General features: G+C 40.6%; 1 protein-coding gene across 1 annotated transcript; it reads right to left on the reverse strand.

Annotated features, from left to right (window-relative positions):
* Nucleotides 1-15,965: 15,965 nt before the first annotated feature.
* LOC119745851 (homeobox even-skipped homolog protein 2-like) lies at nucleotides 15,966-26,948 on the reverse strand. The gene is made up of 3 exons (XM_038222485.1): nucleotides 25,545-26,948; nucleotides 20,199-20,359; nucleotides 15,966-18,047 (listed from the first exon to the last, which is right to left on the reverse strand). The coding sequence occupies exons 1-3, from the start codon at nucleotides 25,927-25,929 to the stop codon at nucleotides 17,478-17,480; spliced, it is 1,116 nt and encodes a 371-aa protein (XP_038078413.1). The 5' UTR covers nucleotides 25,930-26,948; the 3' UTR covers nucleotides 15,966-17,477.
* Between the last annotated feature and the right edge of the window lie 249 nt (nucleotides 26,949-27,197).

Consider the following 27,197-nt stretch of genomic DNA (forward strand, 5'->3'; position numbering starts at 1 on the left):
GAAAACAACGGTTCAAAATGACAGAAAGCCCAGAATTAACATGTTTTCAAATTGGCTGTCTCTTATGATCAATCTTTGCAAACACATTTTGCCCATGCTCCCGATCATTTAACGTTATATAAAACAAACTATTTAAGGCCAAAAAAAGGCCCCGGTTTCTGGTCTGCGCGCGCGTCGCCGTAGCCATGCGCGTCTGCAAAATTAAAACTTTTTTTTTTCAATTTAAGATGATGTCTCAAAACCGCCAAACTCACTTGTTTGACTGGAATCCTGCTGCTGCACAATTTTAACGTGTTTTTAGATGAGGTTACGATCGAGTATAAGCTTTATGTGGCCTCTCTGGGTTCCCATACGTTTTGCAATAAATTTAGTCGGGCACCGTTTGCAGTCATCAGCCGACATTTGAAGAAAAAACAAGTTAAAAAAAATAGCCGCGTCGCCGCACCACTTTTGGGGCAAGCTCCGTAGCAGAAACCGAAGACTTTTTTTTGGCCCAAGCGTAAAACTTTGCTTTTTTTAATGTAGCTTGTAGTTAGGTAAACTCACCTACTCGGCAAGGCACTAAAACCCGGTGCACGCCTTTCCGATTTTACCGGTTCACCGGATTATCGGGCCATCGTACAATTGAGGTGTTCGCTGAAAATTCGCACCGATCTGACCGTACACCGGGCGACCGGATGAAATCAAACGTGTTTGATTTTTTCGCATCCGATTTCACCGGATCCAATGTCACCGGAAAGGTGTGCAGGCAGCACTCCGGTTTCACAGGACGCGATATTTATGTTAACCTATAAAATTCACGAAGGAAGTCACATGATCTAAAATTAACGGCTGCCATTTTGTCATCATGTGACTGGTCATCATGTGACTGGTCATCATGTGACTGGTCATCATGTGACCGATTATAAAACGGATTTGGGCATGTGTACGGGTAACATTGCGTTCTAACCGCAACAGCAAAAAAAAAAAATTAAGTTTTAAAATTTTTAAATTTCGATATTTTTTCCCAAAAATGTGAGTTTTGTGGGTCAAGGAAAAAAAATGAAAATCGAAATTCACTTTTCAGCGGCAATTCGGTAAATTCGGAAGTATACATGTCAGACACCGTAATGCGCTGCCGTCGGAAAAAGTGAATGTGATACATCACTATGAATGTGACATCTAATGAGTAGAAAACAATTACAGACCAATCTAAGGTACCACCACCTTTAAACGACCTGGTCGGACGTACGTTGGATTTTACAGAATTGCCATTTAATAAAAGAAAAACCAAAGGAGAACTTGTTTGACTCGCCAGTACCGCGCGCAAGGGTTCCGATTCGTGTTTTTTTTTCAACCCCGTTCCCATTTAGAGACTGAGTAGAGTATGAAGACTGTAACCAGTCGTTTCCAACATCAACTGAGCAAACATCTGGGAACATGTGTGCAAGAGGGGCAGACCCACTCTTTAGCCCTGTCCGCACTGGACTTTTTTTGGTCAAACTAACCGAGACTATGGGTACTTTTCCCATTTTAAGTCCAGTGCGGACAGCCTAGGACGTTTTCCTCTCAGTTACTTTTCCTGAGTCCAGCGGTTACTTTTACTGGCCAACTGCTGCCCAGGAAAACTTCCCACGCGCTCAGGAAAACTGACCGAGTCGCTTTTCCCGAGACGATTAGTCCAGTGCGGACAGTGCGAGTCGGTAAAAGCGGCTCAGGAAAGCGTACATCCGGCCCGAGCGCCCTGTTATGCATACAGAGACCGCACGAACCTGCACGTGCAGCGGCCGAACATTTTGTAGAAACACGCTGCGGTGTATTATCAAGTCCGAGCGGTAAAATCTCGTTAAAATATATATTTCAACGGACAAATACATACACAGAGAAGAGAGATCACATTCTGAGAATTAATTTGCGGAAATTCTCTTTCTCCACCGATGTATGTTATTTTCTACGATCCAAATTCGTCCTGATACGCTACTGTAGTCATGCACGGAACATCATGGTCCGGTACCGTACGTAGGCCGTAGTCACTGGTTCCTGGCCCACATCTATAGCTTCTATTCTGTAAGCATGCGATGGGAACCAACGAATACTGATGGCACTGCTGCCGCACGGAACATCGTACAGCGGCATGGCTTCGACGACGTGCATCACAAATGCGTCAGAATTATAGGCCCTTTCGTCAAGATTTAGCGTGTCAAGATGAAATAATATCGTGTAAACGATTATGTTATGCATGCAAATGGCGTGTGTAATATTACTGAGCGTATCGGTGGCTAAAAATGTGATCGGCAATTTGTTTTCTGCGTACGGTGAGTCATTATACTGACACTGTGACAGCTCGGTTACTTCTCCCACGCGGTCAGGGTAAAATTTCCCGTGTCGAAAGTCCAAGTGCGGACAGTGGTCACATTTGACCATTTTTCATTTTACCATCGTCTCGGTAAAACCTTCCAAAAAAAAAGTCCAGTGCGGACACGGCTTTAGACACGGTGAACTAGGCACAGGCCTACATAATTTTGTATTTGGATAGTATTGAATAGCAAGTCAGGTGGGTTTTTTTAGATCGAAAAATGGAGTGGGTGGGTCAAACAATTGGGAGGGAGGATTCGAAATTTAAAAACATTGATGTTTGAATGGCCCTTATAGCTCTTCGTTAAATGACACAATATCAAGGCTCACATTATTTGTATTTCAGGCGAAGCAGAATCTCTGCCTTAATAGGTTACACTTGATGATGCTGTATTGGTCGGCTTTCGTCATCGATTTCGATGCATGGTTGAACGGCTGCTGCTCGGACTTGCTAGCAAAGGTGTCCTCAGTTCATGTCACAATCAACTAGACACTCGTGAATTTGGGATGTTGTATCGCCGGCTCTGAAACAGCAGTTGTAATGACCGTGAGGAATGACAGTAACTTGTGTGAATTGATCACTCCTTTACTCCCCATTTCACTTAGCTGTAGACGGACAAAACTCACTGCTTTATCTAATGGCCCTATAGTGGCTGCTAATTGAAATAATGTGACGGATTGCCATGATTCAGGTACGTCACATCCGTACGCAGGCGTAATGCGCACGCAGAGATAACGGGACAATTCTGTATAATTATATATAGGCGTAAATATCCCGGGATGGGGAGAATATATCCCCCTCCTAACCGCTCCACAGTTTATGGGCCATTGGGTTTATGGGCCATTGTGGTGAGAAACCCCCCAAAATGCAGATTGTTAGGTTATCTTGTAACTTTCCTACGTTCCAAATGTATCACATGGTTATGAAAAACAGACAGACAGTACATAACCTTTCAATGCACTGTTATTTTCATATGTAAGGTAAATGGATATAAGCGCTGAACTTAAATTTGTATTACATGTAAATCCAGTATACGTTGTTGATGAGTTTATCCGCCTATAAGCCCGTTGATGAGTTTATCCGCAATAAGCCCGTTGTATTAGGTATTCGACGAGTTTAAAATTATCAGCCGTTGCGAGACATTTGGACCTTTACTTTGTTTTAATCTGCTTTTTTATGCGTGAAGAGAGTACCAAGCCCCATAATGAAATTTGTCTAGAGAAAAAGGAATCGCAAATTTGATTGAATTTTCTAAGTCGGGAGATTTAATTTTTGGAAAGTTACATCTTCCCGATGCTAAAAATCAAAAGTTATAATAGAAAGAGGCAGCTCATTAATTGGCTTATTGCAAAGTCAACTCTGGAGAAGCCTGTAGCTACAGTTGGATGGCGAAAATGGCCATCCGAAGACTAATTAAATGTAAGAAAATTGGCTGTGAGAGGCTTGTGGGTGCCGGCGGGGAGTGCCACGGTGACGTGGCGGTGTGGGGGAACCGAAGTAGAATTGACGGTGTTGGCGGGAAAAGTAAATGCAATAATTCAGATTTCATAAACTGCAGGCCTGCTTTAACATAGTAAAACAATAATTGATTTTATTTGGCGGTCATTATGAATACAAGAAACTGTATTCTGTTCTTCGCTGATTCACGTTTAATAGAATAAAAACACTCTGATAAATCTTGATTTTGTTTTCATTTAAAAAAAATGAACATACTATTCATATTTCCAAATTCCAGGGGTAGTTCCAATGAGATTTATGTTTGTCGTCATATGATGTTAAACTTTTATTATGGTTATACACTAAGTGTCTCAAAGAACTGACATCAGTACTTGGAGATTGCGTTAAGCAGGATTTGTTTTTCTAAAATTATCTTCTCCATTTGTTTGCTACCATCATACTTCGTCTTACCTGCTAATGGCGATTTGGTTGTCGTAACACCATGATGCGAGAACATAGATCAGCATGTCGAGAAGTCATGAAGCTAGGCCCAGTAACTATTTACTATACTACATTGGCGCCGGCACGATCGTAAATAATTAAGAAGGCAAGCCCTTTGAAAGCATCGGGGGAGAGGGCCAAATCCCGAGAACGGAGCGACTCTGTCCTGTAATCTCTATTTCATTAAGCTCAATCACGCATGGTCTCAGCCTGCGATGATGATTGTCAGGGCAAGCTACAAGGGGCTGAGAGGCTCTCTGGCCGGTACGGCACGCTCGCCCTCTCACGCTCGACCTTGGGACGTAGCTTAGTGCGGCTAAAGTCGCAAGGATTATGCCTTCCCTCTAACAGAAAATCATGGTCTTTAAGACAAATATTGAAAGCCGAAACTACCAGGGAGCATAAAGAAGGATGCGAAGAGGGAGAAAAAGAGCGGGAATTAGTTGTATTTTTGCGGCATGTAGACTGTTAATTGGTGGGACTGAGTTTCAATTCAGACAAAACCCGCTACAGCGGCGACAGTAATGAAGCAGTAAGTCGACGTGATTTAAAAATCATGACTTCTCCTCAAATAAAACATGGCTTGAGAGTTTGGTGCGCAATTCGTATTGTAATCCTGAACGTAATCCGTCCATGGTTTGTTTCAATTTCACCCTGAGCCACTTATTGTCGAAGTAATTGATAACGTCCAGTAGAAGTGATCAAATATGACGTCTGTTCGAAATGAGCTGTATGCAGCCATTCCTCAATAACCCCCCCCCCCCTAAAAAAAAATAAAGAAAAAATGAGTCATATATGATTCGAGGCCGCAGAAAAGTGTAAAACAAACTTGGAAAGAGGTTGCGTTTGACTGGTTGCATTTATGCCTTTAAATCTCTTTGAAGTAAAAACAATCTTCAGTAGACTGACATAATTAAGGGTACCGATTTTCTGACGAAATGTCATTGATTTTGTGTACACATGAATTTTCATGTTTTGGCCCCGTTAACTGTTTTTATTACCCACATTGTTCAAGTAGCCACTTCCATAAATAACAACATATTATTTTATTAGTCTGGGCAGGTCCCGATTCGTTTCCTATGATTTTTTTCAATTTCAATTTCAATTTCAAGAACATTTATTTCCATCTTTTCTCAACATTTGATTATAATACAAAATAATGAAAAAATATACTGATGGAGGCATGCTAAAAAAAAGCCGAAGCTTATAACATATAACATGCCTGTACACATACATAACAACTCACACGATAGACGAACGTTTAGAATCAAAAAAGAAGCACAAACAAACAATTAGAAAAAAGGACAAACAAATGTGACAAACATTACAAAAGTGCAATAATAATAACGGAAGCGTATAGAACAATAGAGGAGCAGCGGCAGAGATGACAAGATAAATAAAAAGCAAAGCAAGAGGTAAAAAACAGGCAAATTAAACTGAGAGAAACGAAGAAGCGGAGAAGCTATGTAATATAAAATACACACAATAAAAAATAGATCTCCAATGGACAAATGTCAGTGATATTGGTTACTCGGAACAGACGGAGTATAGAATGAGAATAATCTGATAACGATTGATGCTCCGATTAATGAGATACATCTATGTGTAGACTGTTTTGCGTGCTATCAGTGCAAAGCCTGAAGTGGCCGACAAAATTATACGGTGGTTTCTTGCACGAGTTTGAATGGGTGCACTACCCATTGGGTAACCGCACCGGTTTCCAGACGGGTGCATTTATGTTCCCCAGTCCTTATGTTCCCCAGTCCCTACTGCACCAACCCTAACCCTAACCCTAACCCTAACATTAAGTCCTGGGGAACCGGGACTGGGGAACATAATTATGGGGAATATATAGGGACTGGGGAACATAAGGACTGGGGAACATCGGGTGGACCCCTTTTCACACATCCATCGCCTTCGGTACCGTAACAGTTAAGAAGAAAACCCCTCCCTCCCGAAGCATGTGCACCTTGCTCAGAATATGTGGAAGAGCCACATGTTATAATGCTATGCTAGAAACCCATCGATTGCCCCCGTCCAGATAATGGGCCCCTGAGTTCGCAACTTCGCAGACCCCACTTGAAATTCTGTCGTCCCTTTTTACCTGTTTCCCCAGACGACAACGTCTGTTTGAAAATGAAGTTATACCAAAGTCCTTATCTCGATAATAACTACAACTTGGCAGCGTTATGCAAGGGTCTGTCTTTTCTGAAATGCAGAAATCGGGGAAGCAATCTACAAACGTCAAGTTATGAAATTACTCTGAAAGTTGATCCAAATTTGATACGGAAATTTAGATGGGAACTGTAAAAACACGTTTAGTTTTCTCTTCCCCATCAATGCTGTCCTTCACGATCTACGCGACGTGGCTCCCCTTAAAAAGCATCCTCGCCGTCAAGATTTATCCAGTCAGATAACCCTTTTTTTCCCCTTACATGCGAGAAGCCATCCGCTCACTAATTTCCCCCGTTTTGTTTTATTAGGTTTTATCATCCTGTTCCCTAACTTTCTCGCCGGAATCTCTCCCGAATGATGCCCCAGTCATTGTGCGCCCTAATGGCTTCCTTGTTGCTCTTTGAGGGGTACTTGAGAGGCCAGAGAATTCAGATTTCGGAGATAGCTTTGGTCGGCTTGCTTTTTGCCGACATTTTTTTTTTTGCCGGCGCGTGCCCGTGACATTGGCAGGCCGCGAGCGATGGGTCCGGCCGATAACGGAGGGGTGCGCGCCGGTAGGCCGTCCCGGGCAGATAGAGATGCCAGCCAAATTCACGGTTATGTCAACAAATCGGCCCAAATCGCGAACAGGATGAGAGAATGTTCCGTCATGCGCGTCCTGAATTGATCGTATAATACTGTATCATTTCATCTATGTATCCAGATCGAATGCCATTAGACGCAAGAGCGACTATCATACACTCTCTCTCTCTCTCTCAACTGTAACTGCTGAAACCCGCATCCATTGGTTATGTACAGGAAAAAGCGCGCCAACTCCATCCTGAATACATGTACTTGGTGAGTTAAAAAGAAAGTGCCTGAATTTAAAAAAAAATGTTAGCAATAATTATGTGGCTCGCTCTATTTGATAAAAAATAACTCCATGTTATGACTAGTAACTGTGAAAATTTCACGCAGTTTGCATACTTTGGTGCCAAGTTACGACCACATGTATTTTAATAAAAAAATTACAAAATTCAGCCGCCCAAGTACCAGTGATCATTTACCGTTCTACGAACTGATGAATACCCATTAAATACAATGAAACATATTGTTTCCACCTCCATGAATAAAGAAAATTTGCAAAGGAAAACATACAAAAATCGCCACCAATATTTCACAAAAATGAGTGAACTTATTCCTCATATTCAAAACACAAAATCTGACGGTCAATTTCATGTTCCAGTCTTTATTAACATCCCATTTGTATTTAAATGCGTGCTGTAACCTGTAATTTTCACTCAACTCTATAGTTTCCAATGGCATTCCATGGACAGCTATACAAATAGGTTCTTTTAGTGAAACATGCATAACTTAAAATAGCGCGGATCAATTTCAGTAACATTGTTTTATTCAGATGAGTGGAAGAACATGCTCTTTCAAGACATGCTTCATTAACGTGTGTATCAAATTTGATTGTTTTTTAAGAAAAAAATGTTAATCAGGTCACTTTCTTTTTGCCTCAACCTGTACAGGAAAAAAAAGCGTATTATCCTACAGGGTGAGTCAAAAAAATGATCTTTGGAAACGTTTTTTTTCCCCTACTATATAAGGGAAAGGTTAACAGTGTTTTCTAAGCGTGAAAGTTTCACTGATATTCAGCCATGCATGAAAAGATATAGGCCTTTCTTTGTGACTACCCAAAAATACTACCAACACGATGTTCAGAATAGGCCTTTCGCTGTCAACACAACGGCAATAATGTGCCTCTGGACAGTGAAGGAAATACAAGGAACAACAGAACAGAATATCAATTAAATAGAATTACATTTATTGAGCTTGAAACAGAATTACTGATAAGGTTCACATTTTCACTGTCCTGCTGCTCGACCTTCCACCTGTCTGTCATTCAAATCACCAATGCATAGTGTGCCCGTGTCCTTATGCAGGGTGTTTGGCACAATGCGGTACACGCGGTCCTTGAGGTACCCCCAAAGAAAAAAATCAACGGGGTAAGATCTGGCGATCTTGGCGCACCTTGTTTGGGTTCTTGCTTGCGCCATTTTGTCCGTATATTACAACATTGCTGCAATGTCCGAACGTTAGGCTGCCGTACCTACGGAAGGTGTTCTCCAAATTGACCTATATCGTGTCTTGTACGCTACCTGTTTCATCAAACGTTCTGACCATCAAAGCCCTTTGGACAGCAGTAAATTGTGGCCTTATGCATGGGTACTTTGAAATGTTCTGTCTTGCAGTGTGCTGGCCATTAAATAACGTTAAGTATCCCCTTTAAAATATTATTAGGAAACATTGTGTTGGTAGTGTTTGGTTAGAGCCCTTGAAATTTTATTCAGCACACAAACTTCATCTATTTCATTATATACATAATAGCGGAAAAGGTTACAATATACGCGCCACCTTTCTATCCTCAATGAAATAACAACTAAAGTTTGAGACATATGAGATTGACCTGGAAATGAATGAAAGAAACCAATGATGGGGGTGTTGATGTTTAAACTGAACGTCACACGCAGTTTCCGGATAAAAGACACCACAAATTGTCTACCAGAGTACATGTATTTAAACAGGCAACGCCGTGATATCAGTATCAGTATCAGTATCCGTACTGATAGGCGATGTGCTGGACAAATTGATCTGGCTAATGGCAATTCCATTTGCTTTATTTATCTTCATGTGACGAAACCAAGGAATTCCTCTAAGGTGCACACTGCACAGGTATAGTCAGATCGGACGCCTGATGAAACCTAAATCTCGATGACAGAATTATGGAAGAATCGCTGAAAATCAGACATGTACTGAAAACCAAATCGGACTGGGGAGGTGGGATTTTAACCCGAGTCTCGGAGGTGGAAGGGGAGGAAACTAATGCATGCAACCTGGACTGCGGTGTTTTGTACGTATGTCCACTCCTACGGGAGAGTATAGGATCACCAGAAACAAAGTATACATTTGTTTCGGTCCTGCATGAAGATCTGTACATGTTTATACATGTATATAATGAAAGGGCCAATAACATGAATTGTATTTGAGAACATACTTTGTGCAAATTTCTACCCCTCCTAAAATGTGTGAACACAAATCGACATCCCTTTTTAGTTAAAGGGAAAATACAACATTTGCAAACATCAAAAAATAAAACTACCAAATCATTTTGAAATACCTTGCTGGACTGTTAGTGAATGACAGTGTAAAGCATCCTGTAAAATAATGGCACCTGGTATACTGTCATTTTCAAGAAAAGTGGTATTTTTGTATCAATTTCCAACGCTGATCGGCCGATCAGCGTTGGAAACAACTGGCTTTTTTTCAAATACTGGCCCCAATTGACCATCGCACTTGTTTGCAATCGATTACAAACCTATGAACGGGTACGAGCCAGCTAGACTGGTTCCCTGACCTTACAATTCCCCAATGTATGTAAACTGCTCTGTTTCTTCTTATATGGAGTCAGGGAACCAGACTACAGGAAAATGATCGTTTTTCTTGGTTTTATAGGATTTTCGAACCCAAAACCTCAAAAAAGTCAGTGTAACTATATATTTGCTATATGTTTCCAACCCCCCAATTCCATCCATTTCTGAAAATTACAGCAAAAGCAAATGATGTATATTCCCTTTAATCTTATTGAAAAGTGCACTTCTTTAAACATTTAAAATGTGTCCATGCTTTTCCAGATAAATAAGGGCGCTGTTGCTGTGATGTCATTTCAGGAAGACACTACATGTATTCAGTTGAGGGGTTTTCTGTTCAAATTGTGGACCCAAAATCTGCTCATTAAAAACACTTTGTGAGAAAACTGTGCTCATTGGTTGACTATCATTTACTGAAACAACAACGAATTAACAAAGAAAAGAAAATTTACGCCAGCAAAATATCAAAAATTCTTGCAAATTTTTGTGCTGAAATAGCTGTAACATTGAGTTTTCTGCCTGAAATGACATCAAATTTTTGCTCCTGAATATGTAAATTTTCATTAGCATAAAAACCAAAAAGGCACCAAAATGCCCTTAAAATGGTAAAATGAAAATTGAAAATGAGATTTAAAGGGAATGTACAACATTTGCTTTTGCTACAATTTTCAGAAATAAATGGTTTTGGAGGATTAATATGTTATAGAAAATATTGGTAAACTGACTTGTTTCACGTTTTGGGCTTGAAGATGCTGGAAAAACCAAGAAAACCTATCATCTTATTGCAGTCTGGTTCCCTGACCCCACTTAAGATGAAACGGAGCAATAAATACACTTTGGGGAATTGTAAGGTCAGAGAATCAGTCTAGCAGGCTTGTACCCCTTCAGAGGTGTGTAAATCAATTGCAAAGAAAAGTCCGAATAACTAAATATGAAAAATTAAGAACAATTTTTGAAAAAAGCCAGTTTTCTCCAACGCTGGTCGACCGACCAGCGTTGGTAAAATACAGGTTTTCTTGAAAATGTCAGCACACCAGGAGCCACGATTTCAAAGGATGTTTTAGACTGTCAGTCCCTAACAATTCAGTAAGGTATTTCGTGATAATTTGATCATTTCGGTTTTTTTATGTTTGCAAATGTTGTTTTTTTCCTCTAATGGGAAACAAGGGTTTACAAGCACTGCAATAAATAAATTACTTTACATAGGCACTTTTAAGTCCAAAGCAATTGGCCCACGAATGGGAATTTCATATTCCTCTTCCTTTTTGTACAATTTCAACAAATTGATAGATAACATGTTAAAATGATGATCCCAATTCTCTGTCTCTCGATGCATTATGCTGTCAAGAAAAAAATGAGATGCATTCTTGACAATTCGCACATATTTTTTTTTTTTATAAGAGGAACACTGAATGTATCTGGTGTTTCAATGTATGTTATTCATGGGAATACATTGTAGGTGGAAGACAATGTGTCATCCTTCTCACGAATACGAGACAATTGTGACAAATTTCGTCATGATCTCAATGTCGTTTGAGTTATGTCAATGTCAGATGTGTCAAGTATAGCGGTCGCCGAAAATATTATTCTTTCACGGATTAGGGCCTAACTACTTGTTTTGTCACTGTGCTCCGAAGGTAGAGAAGACCCCTCTATAGGCACGCGTCGCCTGCTACGTTAGTGGAGCCAACACGAGTGGCCGTTGATAATTAAACTTGACTGTGTAATTATATCGGCCAAATTACGATGCTAGGCAATTACAACGATGCAACTAGGTGACGGTAAATAGGTACGACATGTATACACACTCGGAACATACAAGGGGCTGTGTAAGCGGGTGACACCGCGTATGCCTGCCGATGATGACTCGCGAATGTCCCATGGGTTCTGCGGAGAGGCCTGCCAATTTCACCTCTCTCTCTCTCGATAATTAGGAAAGCCAATCAGATGGATTCTATCTTCAGTGATGCGTGCGGCTGCTATCTTTTCTATGTACACGAGGAGGATGTTGTTGTCACATTTTAAGATACATAATTTCCCGACTTTTTTAATAAACATAGTTGCCTAGTATTTAAGTCTGAAAAACAAACAAAAGCAAAACAAACAAAACATCTCTTACCCCATTATTCACAAGACGCCGAAGTGCTGAGAAAAACACATGTCAGGCAGTAATAAAAATTGTTTTTAGGGGGAAAGGTAAATATTGGATTGGTCTTTCGATGAATGGCCTGATTAAACGATTTAAACTCAATTTCTACAAATTCCTTCCAAATCATACTCCATCTCCCCTGGAAGCAATCATGCCGAAAATTCGTCTTCGTTTGCAATGGAGTTATCAGTAGCTTGGGTGCAATATCGGAAAGACAATTCAAAGTGACGGCTGATAGGCCACTCTACGACTTAGCGTTGATACTTTCAACCTTGAAGAAAAAACATCCTCAAAATTGTTGCAATTGCCCGCTTCAAGGTACACTCAATGAAATTGGATTAGCCCCGTACATGGAAAGGCCGCTCGGCTGCAGAATGTGTAATCATAATGTTTAACGCTTGCTTTGTTGTTAATCATTGCTAGTTTACGCTCTCGTGAGTTTGCCAGCCTGGATCGGTCCCGTAGTCGTCGGCTTGAAGACACACCGTGGACAGGCAGTGCGGGGCTCACCGCGTGCCTGTAGCGGCTCGTCCCAAGATGCTCACGGGGGACTTGCATGCATGGCCACGGCAGCTGGGCAGGCCTCTCAACATCGCACGCTTGATTACTCCGTGCACAGAAATCCTCTCGCTTGGTCTTGCCAATATAATGCCACCGTTATTGCATGCCATAGCGTGTTGTAGACGATCGGTTACTTACGAGTTTCGGGCGAATGCACACTTGAAAACGATAGAGAATTAGAAGGACGGGCGAACGAAATTATTGCAAGAGTGGAGGAATGGCGATTGATCTTATAGCAAAGCTCGTTGCTTCGAATTTTTTTTTGGTTGGGGGTACTAAGTTTGCCAAACTTTTGACATTTTACAGTTACTTTTTACAAACTGTACATGTAATTGTGCAGATTGTCATCATATAATTTGCATGCCAATTGCACATGTGCAAAATCGGTGAAGATGCCTGAATTCACCACATGACCCATTGCGACACCCGTCCGGCAGTCCGGCATTATTGTAAGTGTTCGCTCAAATGGTCCGTGGTCCGCTGTAGGATGCGGGAAAGTAAGGTACAGAGAAATATCCAGCTTAAACGCCCGGCAGACATCTTATACCACTCGACCACCGAGCTTGCGTGATCGGTTGGCTGGTTCGAATCCGATGTATACATGAAGCATCTGATGCACATCACCCCGACGCAAATTCCATCTTACGAATAGTACCCGCCGCTACATGTACATAAGATTCGAACCAGCCAAACCATCCCGGAAGCTCAGCAGGAGGTCGTAGGTTCGAGTCCCACCCGAGTGATTTGTTTCTTCCAACTTTCACTCGGGAGGTAACGCACTGAGTATACAGTGTTTATACTTAAGTGAAGGGCAAAACCTAATATTGATTTACATGAAAAACCTGTAATTTTTGTCATGTTGGACGGCACATGCGGGTTCTGTATAGAACAATGCGATTGGCGTACATTGCGAACTGTATAATTTTCCCTCTGTCCCACTCCTTAAGTATAGCAAACTAATTAAGAACGAAAGTCAAAGTTGCACACGATGTTTTGAACAATTCTTCGTAAGTCGCAGCTCCTCGAAATGGATTTTCCTACCGATTTTCACATATAAATCAGTTGGCGTTGTTTCCCCCAGGCCTATCGTATAATCCGTCTACGCATGAATAGGCCCTCATTTAAATAATTTTCACCACCAAGTTCTGCGTCCAAAATTTCACTATGAAACGGTGCTGCAGTACGGTACTCGACCGTTTGCATGATGTTTCGACTAAAATAAAAAAATGCAGTGATTTGGGAGTTTATATGCCAACAACCCTATCGATGCACCAAATGAGCTATGATCGCTCTTTAAGTTGCTTGAACATATTTGCTTTTTTCCCAGCGAATTTTCAATTCACTTTACTTAAATGGGGGAAAAAAATATATGTTTAGAACGTTTTCAGCCCTCTGAAAATATACTTTTATTTTGGCTTGCTTTTGTGCCCACAACGCACAAAAGATACTCCTGAATTATTGTCAGGCCGCAAATAACTTGAAATTTATAATTATTTCATAACTAAAAATGGACACATTTTTTTGTTCGATGCCTCATTCAAAAGTGAATCACTTTTGTTTTGCTAGCAATTTAAAGTTGCGTTCTCCGTGCTCTTCAACAAATTCGATTTTTTTTTCCTATTAATAACTTTTCAACTATAGTTTGTTTATACTAACAAAAAAACTCAAGTTTTCTTCTTCTTTTTTGTGGGGGGGGGACGTCTGTAACCCTCTGAATAATAAAAAGTATTTTTGTTTTGGGCACAAACAGATCCGCTTTGCGAGCAGACTGGCTCCCGGTCCGTACATGATCGATACTGATTATGGGACGGGAACCAGCCTTCCCCGCGAGAACGGAATTATTATCTGGCAGCCAATAATTCGAAATTGTAAAGTAATAATTCAATAACTAAACATGGGCCGATTTTTAAGTCGATGTCTCATTCAAAAGTAAACAACTTTCGTATTGCTATAGAAAAATAGCAATTTAGAAAAGGATTCTATTTTTAGGATTAAACTCGAAACTTTAGAAACTTAATCTACTTTTTCTTTTCAAATTTAAAGACAAAATCTATTTTTCGAGGTGGGCTCAAAAACAGCACGGGAGACATTATCATATAGCATGGTCAAAAAGTACATCATGAAATAAAAAAGGCCCGCTTCTTCTAACCTAAATGGTTCCCACTGCTATACAGGGACATGGGTCCGAGATGTCGATTTGTCAAAAAAAAAAAAATGAAACCCGAAATCTGTGAGCCAATAAATCCAATATAAATGATCAATTTTCGTTTGTTCTACATCACAAAAAGGGCGAATTGGACTTTGACAACACACAAAAACGATTCAACTGAGTGTTATGTATATGTATTTGAATAGTTACTTTATTTCAGTCGGGACACAGACGTGTCTACTTTACATTGCAAAACCGCGATGTTTCAATTTGACACCTTACTCCAAAATTGACGCTGTTTACATTTAACACCCCGGTTTTGCAGTGCAAGAATTCTAATAAATCTTAAAGTTGGTATATACGTGCTTTTTCAAAATTTCGATTTTATTTTCCGAACGAAATTTAAAGGATATAATGTCCTGTAACAAATAAATTTGCTGGTTTGTTTTTGGAGGCTATATACAGTTTTTAAAAGTTGGTATTAAATGGCGCGCTGCAGTTCAGAAATTGTGCACACTTTTCAGAACGAATTAAGAGCGTCCCGCTCTTAATTCAAGCGTTGAAATTAATTAATTGATTTGTTATCATGGGCTGATTTTTTTTGTCGTGCGATGTTTCATTGGAAAGCACATAACTAATGTAATGCTAGAAAATTATCAATTTAATTTGAAAATCTATTTTTCAAGGTGCCACACCCACAAAGCACGCATACACCAATTTTAAAATTGATATAACTACACTGCAGACCCAGAGTCATCATTCTCAACAGAACAAAAATATAAAATAAATATTTATTCACAACATTACAATTAACTGCGTAGTCTGATGAAGTTTAACATGGCTAGTCGACGACCAAGACAAACACCGAAAATAATCATTTACATTCTTAAAAAAAATACCAAACTTAAGCAAGCTCGGGTCAATTTGATTTTGTGTGATTTAAAACTTTTAAGGCATTTCCAGATTAGTTTTTTTTTAAATCTAATATCTTTACTGCAAACACTACAATTCTTCAAATAGTCAGGCAGATTGGTGCACAATATGATGGAATTATTCATTTGATGATAAAAGCACGAAAATTGGCACACAGTCAGAGAATATAATGGGAAAGATATTTGGCTATAGGGTCATCGCAGATTTGTCCTATATTTTATAAAAAATATCTTAGGATAACATGCAATGGCAGCCATTTGGAAAATTTTTAAAATTGCTTGTTATCCTATGATATTTTTTTTCAAAGGACAAATCTGCGATGGCCCTATAGCCAAATATATCTTTCCCATGACATACTCTGACTGAATGCCAAATGTCATGCCTTTATCATCAAATGACCAATCCCATCACCAATTTGCTGTGCTAAAAAGGTATTGGCCTACTGAATGTTTCTTCCCATGCTGTGCACACTTGTAGCCAGAAGAGATTCCTGGGGAACCGCTAACACGGGATGGAGAGCTAAGTGGGTAGAGCACCGGAACGGTGCTCCTTAGGTCGCATGTTCAAACCCCGCTCCAGTTAATTTCTTTGTTCAAACTATATGCACCTATAGCCAGTTTCTCTTTGTAGTTTAGTTGATGATTCAGAAGAGATTCCGTTCGAACATGTTTGCGCAGTTGAAAAAGTAACTGTTTGTCTAAAGATTGCATGTTTTCACTATAACTTCATGCACTCTCTTTGTCAATGATGCTTTTTGTCAACGAACATATACATGTAATGCTGTCAGAAATCTGTGATGGCGTCAGTAAACTTCACAACGTCGAATTCGTAAAATCTTTCTATTTTTGTGTGTGAATGAGTTGTGAGGCATTTGATTTTAAAAACTGATGTTTGTTGGCACGCAGACAGCATGTTCTTCAACAGAAAATTACTAATCTTCCTGCTCATTAATTGATCTCATTCGGATTTTAGCACCCGACTGGTTCAGTTTCCACTCCCAGTTTGTTTTCCATAGAATGTTTTAGTTACACCTATTGACTTACGTTAACTGTTTTACTATATGCAGGCATAATTTCACGACCATGAACGAACTTGAGCTGCTTGACCAACGGCTTTTAAAATTTCCTTTGAAAGATTAATGTCTTGAAATGTATGTTCACATTCTTTGGTGTGTTTTTTAACTCTCTGTTTCCCATACTTAACTGTATACTTGCTGCATTTCGGTACTCTATACAGCAACACATAATGAAACTTGATGTTACAGCTTTAATTAAGAAAATAATTTACAAAATATACATAGATAATGACGTAACATACGCACTACGCGTTCAGATAAAATATCTAACAGTTTTACCACAGACAACCTCACTTCCATATTTGAATGATTTCCGTATAGGAAACTTCACGAGTATTACATCATGGCCAGTCGGGAGTTGGTGTATGGGGAGGTCAATCACAGCTCCGCCCCTAAAGGGGTCAGAAATTTCAGTGCACGTTTCAGTTGTTCATTTACTATTTCAAGTTTACACTTGATGGTAGCACTGAGTGTTACGGTATTTTCAAAAATCCATGTGGAGCTTTAATGAAACCAAGTTAAGGTATGTCTTGTCTACTGTCTGTCGAGGACAGCAGATAAACCAAGTACAGACTGATCGATTTACTCTCTTCGTGAACATATCTTTTGCACTTTACTTTGGATTGGGAGGCAAAGGACAAAAATAGGTTCAATGTTTTGCATTTCATTTGAAGCTGATCTACAATTGCCCATCTTCAATGCAGCTGCTACCTTACAAGATAAATTAAGATTAAGGAGTTTATGAGTGTCTAGGCATGGTGTACAGACGGCGGCAAAGCACAGATTCCAGTTTCTGAGTCCCGATTGAGCCCAAGGCTGACTCCGGATAGTGGAACCCCAGTCGAGGGAGGTTGAGTGCCGGGCAAGGTGTGGTGAGTGTGTCCGTAATGATGGTGGCAAGCGCACGGTAGGGTAGTTTGCGACTGGACGGAACTCGGTGCGATGAAGGACGAGCTAGCTGCGGCGGCCGCAGCGGCACCGGCTCTGGCCGCTAGCAGATCGGAGGCGGTGAAGGTGGGGGCTCCGGTGGCTAGACGCGCATAGGGGTGACACATGGAGCGCAGTAGGTCAGCGGAGCGACCACGAAGGTGCATGGCGTAGCTACTGTAGGCGTCGTGAGATGGGCCGACAGTAGGTGACAGAGTAGGCGGGGCAGGCTGGTAGTAACTGAAGGCAGTGGAGGGGCATGGGTAGGGCAGCCGGCCGGTCAGCATCAGGGAATACAGGTTAGGGTCCAGGGCTGCATGATGGGGCCACGAACACGCTGCCATAGACATTCGCTGACGCTTGTCCTTCATCCGCCGGTTCTGGAACCATACCTGCAGGGAGGAGAAAGTATGCCCTGTAACGATCAAGATGACCCCAAAATGAACAACAGGACCTACAGTAACTACATCAACAACATCACTTTCAGCATCAACAACAAGCAACGACCTTAAGCAACATAGAAAAAAAGTAACATATACACGACACAACATGATGTCAATCTAACTACATGTATAGGCATAGGCAGCGCCAGACACTGCATCAAGGATTCAAAATAATCACTTAAACGAATTCCTTACACATGTATTCTGCTTATATCGGGCTATAATGTACATCAAATTCAAATCAATATCGTAAATCCTTCATCGTTAGAGACGTATACACAGAACCGTCTTTACAGTCGACTTATTTTCCCATCTCGATCTAATCTCGATCATTGGCCATCATTTTGTTTTCTATCGATAGCTTCGGAGGGTAATGCCCCGTTTATGACTGTGTTTTGTAAATCAACCTTTAAGGAGGATCCCGTATGCCTTAAGCTGCCTTTTGAAACCATGAATAGTTAATCATTTTCACTTTATTAACGATGACGTCCCTATTGAGCTGGTTCGCCTGTCTGTACCCGGAGGATGCGATCGTTGGCCCGGAAGGACATCTTTTCATCGGCGTCTTATACTCCTATACCAACTGACAGGCCGGAAACGACCCTGATTTGGGAGTGGCTCCAATGGGCGATTTCTCACTGCATTCATTCCAGTTACCTCAAATCCCGATCTATCGCAGATTGCAGTACATGCACAAACTTGTGGATCCATGCAAGTAACTGTTGACCTATAAGTCTCATTCGCCATATGAAAACTCAAAGATTCTTTCGATATCCAGGGAAATTTCCATTCTAACCTCTAAAAAGGATTTTCCACACGTCCAGATCCCCAGGATGTGTAGGCCTTACTTTATAAAAGAACCTCTTTTCATAATAAGCCAAAAAAAAATTATCAGATAAGCTTATTCGTTCTTACGTTTACGGCATTTGTTTGTTGTTATCCAATTCTCATACCTCCAGTATAAATTATCAGTTTCAATTTACGCCAGCTAAGATTATGAATAATTTTGTCTATATACCACTCTATATTCAAATCCGGAAAATTATCAACAGAGGTTGAATAGTCTACAAAACTGTGTCCGTTTGCATACTTGATATGGGTGTCGGACGCTTCGCCCCATTTCCACGTCGCCCCATGTCACTTCGCCCCTAACCACTTCGCCCCATCCCCACTTCGCCCCATCCCCACTTCGCCCCATCCTCGCTTCGCCCCATCCCCGCTTCGCCCCATCCCCACTTCGCCCCATCCCCACTTCGCCCCATGTAGATTGGTTCCTCCAAGAGTGAAATTAGGATGTTAAAGGTATTGTCGTTCTCAGATAAGTGGGAGACGGGTTGGTATAGCCGGGTTGGGAACAAAGTTGGATCCAGTTTACTTCAAGCAAGTTTTTTCTCGGTAGGGAGAGTGATAGCTTGAGAGGTTGGTTATGAATTGTTCATGTGGTGGGCTAATTCTTTCTGTTGGTTAGCAATTAGTGAATCTGTTGGAATTGTTTTTAAGCCAATCAAATAGATGAGATTTTTTTCATGTAACGGCTGGGGCGAAGTGGGGATGGGGCGAAGTGGGGATGGGGCGAAGTGGGAATGGGGCGAAGTGGGAATGGGGCGAAGTGGGGATGGGGCGCAAAAACGAAAAAACGCAATTAAATTGAAGTCTGGATCGCGTTCAAAATTGTGACAAATTTTACTGACCATTAAAATGTATCACTCTTATCTACACGGAAGATTCACCTGATTCACTCGTTAAAAAAAACGCGTTGCAACGATTTCAATTCAAGAGAGCTTTTTCCGAGCTGTTTCATGGAATTTATAAGTAGTAGCATTTTATCTCAATCGGCAATTATAGAAGAGATGTTTGTCAATAAATAGCTTTTTTCATTACTGAGTCGTCTCTGTGCTCACTTAGTATGACACTGCCGCATTCTTCCACTGCATAAACAGTGGTTTTAAATTCAACACCAGTGGTGTCTTTATGGGATCACCGGTGTAAAATCTTGACACCAGTGTTTCTATATAGACACCACCGGTTTCAAATTAACAAGTATAAGTTCGTTTGTCTGAGTCAATCTGTCTGTTTGTTTGTAGGGCTGCATGGTCCTACCTTAATAGTCGTCTCCGGGAGGTTAAGCGAGGAGGCCAGCTCGCATCGTCGGGGCCGGGACACGTAGTTCTCCCGTGTGAATTCCTTCTCCAGCTTGCTGATCTGCTCCCTGGTGAACGCCGTGCGGTACCGCCGGACTTGGTTGTCAACGCCTTTGTCGCCTGCGCGAACCACAGAAACAAGAGACCGAGAAGAAATTACGTTAAGAGGTTTTACAAACTACATGTACATGTATGTACATGACTTTTTGTCACAAGTCACAAGCGGACTGTGACAAGGTTGCTTCATGTGACGTTCGGATTCATCAAGAAACGTTATACGTCTGGGGGCTGTCATATTTTTGTCTGACAAAGCTGCAAGTGGACAAATAAAAAAAAAGGAAATCCAAAAAGACCACAGATCCCAGCAACTTCGTATAGCCGTAACTTGAAATCATCCAGGGAAACATGTTTTCAAATTGGAATAACTCGAGCTGTGACAATGTAATTCCAAACAAGATTAGTTGTGAAAAAATTGTAAAATTTATATCGGTAAAATGTTCCATCGCTAAAAATTGATCAGTTCACAATCAGTTTAAGGCATAACATGCTGATATGAAGACGGTACTCGTTTTCAATGACTTGTATCGCGCTGGTCTAGGCCTAAATCAGAAAAATCGAGATGACTTATAAGGCAGGAACCATAATTCAAAATCTAAGAACTGATAATATTATTAACCAACGATTAAATTAAGTTACTTCATTTGTTCATGATTCAATTTCACAGCAATACAGCTTCTAATGTCTTTTATCTACATCAAAACGGACATACAAACTCAATTTAAGAAGTCTTTTTTTTTTAAATACAGTATTTCTAAGCACTGAATCCGGAATCTTAACCGGCAGTACAAATTATCATATTATTACTGTGTAAATAATGGTTGATGAAGCGGGAGGCGAGCCAGCATACATCATTGTCAGAGACGACGGTACACCGTGTCCCCCCTCGGGACGCTATGACAAGTTAATTTTCCCTCTCCCTATTTGTCAAAATTGCTTGTTCCTTGCCCGCTGAGGCGGATACGAGCTAAGTTACACGATAATATCAAATCAATTATGAATAAGCCTCCCCTTTCAATTGGTTATTAACGATAGATGAACTGGTGTAGAGTACAAGCCCTCTCCAATTGGATGGCTTGTTACAGACGAGATAAAGAGAAAGTAGTTGGAACAGTCGAACCGTTTCTATAAGCTTATTATAACAAAGTTTGCTCGTTTTGTTTGCTCTTTGTTTCTCTCCTATCTTTAAAATCCTGATAAAAGAACTAATCAGATTTCCCCTTGAGAATTCAGCTCTTACGTTACCAGTAATTCCCTAAACTACCATCCAGCTTATATATTACAAATCTCCAAATGCTAGCGTAGGCAGATGTACAGTACAATCGGATTTTAATGATAAAAAGTCATGGTGATTTGGCAGTTATGTGCGTATTAAATGACTGCAAACGAGTTTTTCAACAGACCTTTCTCGAAACTGATTCGGGACAAAAAAAAACATTAAAAGATATAAATACGCCGAGCACAGTGACTTTGCGTCCAGTTTACACGCAAGTAAAAAAAAAATGCGAAATTATTGCCATTTTTCGGTAACTTATAGAAAGTCCTTCACAGCACGTCTCAACAAAACTTGTTGGGACTATAAACGCTTTACTGGGAGGTTAGCTTTTAGAGTAAATAAGTTTAGTGGAAAAATACACAAGAACTTAATGAACGACCCTACTTTTCGCCACATCACAGAAAAGAAAATAGATTTATTCATTTGATAATCACATTTGTCAAACTTGAAACACCCGCTACAGACGATTGCAGACAAGGGCGGATCCAGAACACAATTTTTTGGGGGCCAAAAAAATTGTTGGACCCCTCAAAAAGTGGGTCAAAAAAATTACGGCGTGGGCGAAAAAATTTGGATTCTAGATGCTCTGTGGTGCGATCTGAGGCAATTTCTGACCACTTTAACCAATGTTTTTGGAGGAAAAGATGGTGGTGTACTCATTGCCTGCCTTTATTGCGATGTCACATAAAAAAAAAATTGGTCTCGTTTTGGGGGGGCCATGGCCCCCTTTGCCCCCCCCCCCTGGATCCGCCCTTGATTGCAGACAAAAAAAAAAATCTTAATCCATTCTAGGTAGGCCTATGTGCGAACTGATTTCATGATATTGTGTCCGTCCGATTCGTTTTTTTCCTCAATAAACTAAACCTGACTGAAGTTCCTTCCATCTCATTACAATTACTACTACATCGTGTATGCTAGTAAGAGGCAGTCGGCCAAAATCGGTTAGCGGAAAGGCCTGATATAGGATCTTAACAGGTGAAAAGATAAGTGCTTCCCCTTCCCCTTAAATGCAACAACGTACCCTAAAAATATCTCAGATTTTTTTTCTTTTCCAGGGCGGTGTTGTGTTGTTTATGTAGTGTAAAATATTAGCTTGGTATAGGCCTACACGGTCATATACTGTGATATCTTCATTCCTTCTTAAATGTACTGTTGATTTTTTCGAATTACTAGCATAAACGGAACAATACGTGTAAGGCCCCCCAAAAAAGTCTCCGGTTTCTGGTATGCGCGCGCGTCGCTGTAGCCATGCGCGTCGGCAAAATGAAAAAGTTTTTTTTTCAATGAAAGATGATGTCTCAAAACCGCCAAACTCACTGGTTTGACTGGAATCCTGCTGCTGCACAATTTCAACGTGTTTTTAGATAGGGTTATGATCGAGAATAAGCTTTATGTGGCCTCTCTGGACTCCCATATATTTGCACTAAGTCTAGTCGGGCACCATTTGCAGTCATCAGCCGACATTTAATTCAAAAAAAATCAGGTAAAAAAAAAAAAAGCCGCGTCACCGCACCACTTTTTGGGCAAGCTCCATACCAGAAACCGGAGACTTATTTTTTTTGGCCTAAGCTTAGTTTTATAAAACAACTTCTACAATACGCTGTGGATTTATACACACGACAACCAGACATCGTCGAGAGGAACAATCTAACTGGAACAGTGGCGAAACTTAACATGGCAACACAAGGAATTCTGATGAGAAACAGTGTTGCTATATGTATACTGCAAACTTACTGTGACAAAAAAAACAGCAAGCTTCAGAAATAGCCTAGTTCTTCAGTTAAAACAATCACACAAAAATCACAAAGAGTTCCAGACATAATTGAAACCTTGCTATAACAATTTGTGGGCATCATTTTAAGGAATGAAAATGATTATATCAAGTGTATAGGAAGTGTACATTGAAATAGCTTTTTTAATGATGTTTATGAGGGGAGCAGTACACCAGAAAAATACGACCGGATCTTTGGTAGAAAGGTTCAAAATTAATCCCACTCCATGTGAAATATGCAGCCGCATTATCTGTTAGGTTAATAATGTATAATAATGACATCCATTAAGCATCCGAAGGAGAATATCTCTAAGAAAGATGAGTGTCTTGGATGCAGGAATCAATAATTCATACTTAAAACCATAGACCGCTGTGGCAAGATGGAATTGTGTGGCCTGATACTTCTTTGAAACGAATGCGGGGATGTATACGATACGACAGCGCTCTGAACACCAGAAAAACAATAACCTTTTCGGATAACTGACAAAAATGGCTTATATATGAGTCACAACGATAATATATCACAAGCCCATGCACTCGAAACGACGATCCGATAACAGATGTCGAGCTGAAGACTCATTTGTTAGGTTGTTGGACTGTTTGTCTAACAGACTACATGTAATTGTATTTAGGGTGGAAACATCTCACTTGCTAAATATATTGTATATACCCTTACCTATTTTTCATGTAACGCAAAATATCGCAGAGAAAACACATGCTTCACAAACCTCTCCAAGCCCACCTTATAACCGAAACGGCATTACGGGAATAATATTCGTGAATTTACTTTGGATCAAAATTTGTGAAAGAAGATAAAAACACCATATAGCTCAGACATACACTTCCATCTTTGTCAGTTTCTGTCTTATGGAATAATTTTCAAAGATATGTTCTGAGTTTCAAGGTACACTTCATCATCCGAACACAATCACCGTGACACTCCAACGACAGCTTTATTTAAAGGAAGATGAAAATAATTGAACACTTTCTTGTACCGTTCTTAAGCGACGAGGGACTTTTTTTGTCGTAAAGAGTCAAGTTTGTAAAATATGTTGTTAAACTGACCCTAAAACTGAACCGGGTTTTAAAGTAAATGCATATATTGGCATTGACGAAAACGTTCCTAATGATCACATAATTATGAATGAAAAATGTGTAGACACTGTCTTTGCAATATTTCCCCATTGTTGAACCGCCAAAACTTTGAAAGGCTCTTCTCTAGCACAGTCCTTTATGCACATATTTCGCGAAACACAATTTATACCCTTATTTCGTAACTTCTCCGTTAATCTTTAAAAATTATTTCAAATTTCTTCATTTATCAACATTATTTTTTTGTTAGTTGAGTGAATCATTTGAATCAATTTCTGACCATTAAATATTTAGAAAACGACGGTTCTCCTCTAATCTTTTTCACTCCTCATAAAATTACCAATTTGGTCCTGAAAAATGTCCGTGCAGCTACTTAATCACTGACTGTGTTCGGGTGGAAACGATAAAACATCTTCTAAATCACTAAAAAAAAAAAATAAACAAAATCAAACAAACAAACAAACAACCCAACGGCAGCTACGTAGTCCCACAAAACTTTTTCTGCACACTAATCCTTTCAATCTTATAAATAATTCGAGGCAGAACACCTTCGGAAATCTTGGCAATTTTTTTTCTGAAAATTTCAATCAAATTTCGGTTTAGTGAACACAAAAAAAATCAAAAATTCGATGCTCAGTAACATTTAGAATTTTGGATCTGAAAACATTTGAGAATATTGAAGCATCATTTGTGGGATTTTCCTCAAAATAATAATGCAAAACAAAATGGTAAAACTTAGCAAAACAAAGTCTTACCACCTGCAAACAATTCGCGGACGATTGAGATTGAAATAAAATATGTAATACAAAAAGTGATGCAAAACTGAACAAATTACGAAACAACTTTTTACCTCCTGAGTATCTCTCGTTCAAGCATGCAATTAATTTGATTTTAAAACCAACTTTTCATAAAGAATCTTCTCAATAAGCTGCAGTGCATTACAATAATCAGTAAAAACAACTTGCGTGGCAACGTTTTCGAGAAAATACGCTGAAGACACACTTCCACCTCCATCTCATAATATACCCATACTGAAATTTGAAACCGAAGTGTCACTTCAAACAAACAAAATTGAACATTTCAAACATTGATGAGATTTGTCAACGCACCTTGACCATACTCTTCAGAAGAGTAGATAGCAGACGGAATCAGGCTGTCGTATTTCTCTGACGACTGGATGGGGCTGGCATTCTTCAACGAGCCACTCATGCGGTGCTGCTCCCGGGCTCTGTGCCGCTCCTCCCCGGCGTCAGAGTCGCTGCTCGCTCCGCTGAACTCGTGGAAGTGGAAACCCATCTCGGTGTTCGGTGAGGAGACCTGGGCGTCGGACTCGGCACCGCTACCCTCTCGCTCCGCCCTGGTCCGTCTGATGCTGTTGCAGCTGGGGTACAGCCGGGTCTCCAGTGGTATGTTGGAGGAGTTGAAGTGATCCGGACTTGTCGAGATTGCGATTGCCTGGCTTGGTTCCATGGATGAACTCTCAGTTGCCGGCATATCGCGACCAGATTTCTGCCCGTCTACAATTTCTCCAGGCCCAAATGCGCTTCTTAAAATCGACCGTTCTCAAATTTATCACCGTCACGTCTCAATGTTTAGCAATTTCTCTATGATTAGTTCCTTTCTTGAAAGGAATATTTTTTATCAGTTTAAAATAGCAACAAGCAAAGGGTGGGGAAAAATATACCGTCGCTGTTTTAGGAAGAAAATGATCACGTCTCTCTTCAACACTCGGCGACCATGCACTTGCCTCAAATGACGAGTGAGAACAAGTCAACAACTGAACTAACCCATACGACATCGTCAGATTGAGTTAACTATATGATTAACCAATTAAAGTGAATGCTCGTTAATGTTGGGGGATTTGCCCTGAGTATTGTTCCGCCCCTCAGTAGTTTGTAATGGATACCGCCAGAGAGCGACTTGAGAATCATATAAAGAAAAGTCCCTGTTGGTGGAGAAGGGAATCTTCCACTAAAGCCACGGGGGTGGTATCACTCGAACTCTCAAAGGATCATAAACCGTGACTTATTAGGAAGAAACTTCAGGAGATGGTAAGGGGGAATTATGCCATTGATCCCCACACGCTGAATACAATCCCTATAAATGCCACTAACGGAGAGGTCTTGGGCAAAAAGCATTTCAGCGGAGCTGAAAAGATCGCATCCTTCCGCCGTCAGAGTGGATGCATTTCCTGGCCATTCAGATGGTCGAATCCTGGGAGAGGCAGCGAAAAGTTGTACGCGCAGCTCCATGTGAAGAGGAATGACATCATAATAAGGCTATCATTACACGTCTGTGGCATTTGAAAGGTTGAAGGGAGAAGAGGGGGAATAACTTATGCGTGGTGGAACGCTGACGAGACGAGCATGCGTCAGACCAGCATCTAACACACGTCTCATTTCTACTTGATTGGATTCTTGTCATGATACCAGTCACTCCGCTCGGCTGGTCTTTTGCGGTGGGCAAATTAGCCCCTCGTCATTTTGTTTTCTCTTTGTGGCTCGCTCTTTCTGATGCCCGCCTGAACCGAACTCTCAGGAGGTTTAGCTTTCTTGGGACGGGCCTCATACGGCCGAGTCATTAGTATTATCAAACACAACATCAAGGGTAATAAGATGACAATGCTGGACAATAGAGTGAGCCGACAGCGCTGGCGTTTGGAACGAGAAGCTTAGTGGGCGTTCTTCGGACGCAAACCAAACTCTTTAACTGGAGGGGGGGGTGTCCCAGACCCAGTCAAGCAGTACCATCAACCAACATCA

The sequence above is a fragment of the Patiria miniata genome, unplaced genomic scaffold (genome assembly GCF_015706575.1).
Source record: "Patiria miniata isolate m_02_andy unplaced genomic scaffold, ASM1570657v1 HiC_scaffold_7, whole genome shotgun sequence".
In the NCBI taxonomy this organism is placed as follows: domain Eukaryota; kingdom Metazoa; phylum Echinodermata; class Asteroidea; order Valvatida; family Asterinidae; genus Patiria; species Patiria miniata.

What these genes read in the sequence shown, in the direction of transcription:
- LOC119745851 (XM_038222485.1), bottom strand. Translation starts at nt 25,929, where the DNA reads ATGCCGGCAACTGAGAGTTCATCCATGGAACCAAGCCAGGCAATCGCA. An exon ending in TTCTGAAGAGTATGGTCAAG is followed by an intron (nt 20,360 to 25,544) that starts GTGCGTTGACAA and finishes TGGTTCGCGCAG; the next exon opens with GCGACAAAGGCGTTGACAAC. An exon ending in TCCCGGAGACGACTATTAAG is followed by an intron (nt 18,048 to 20,198) that starts GTAGGACCATGC and finishes TCCTCCCTGCAG; the next exon opens with GTATGGTTCCAGAACCGGCG.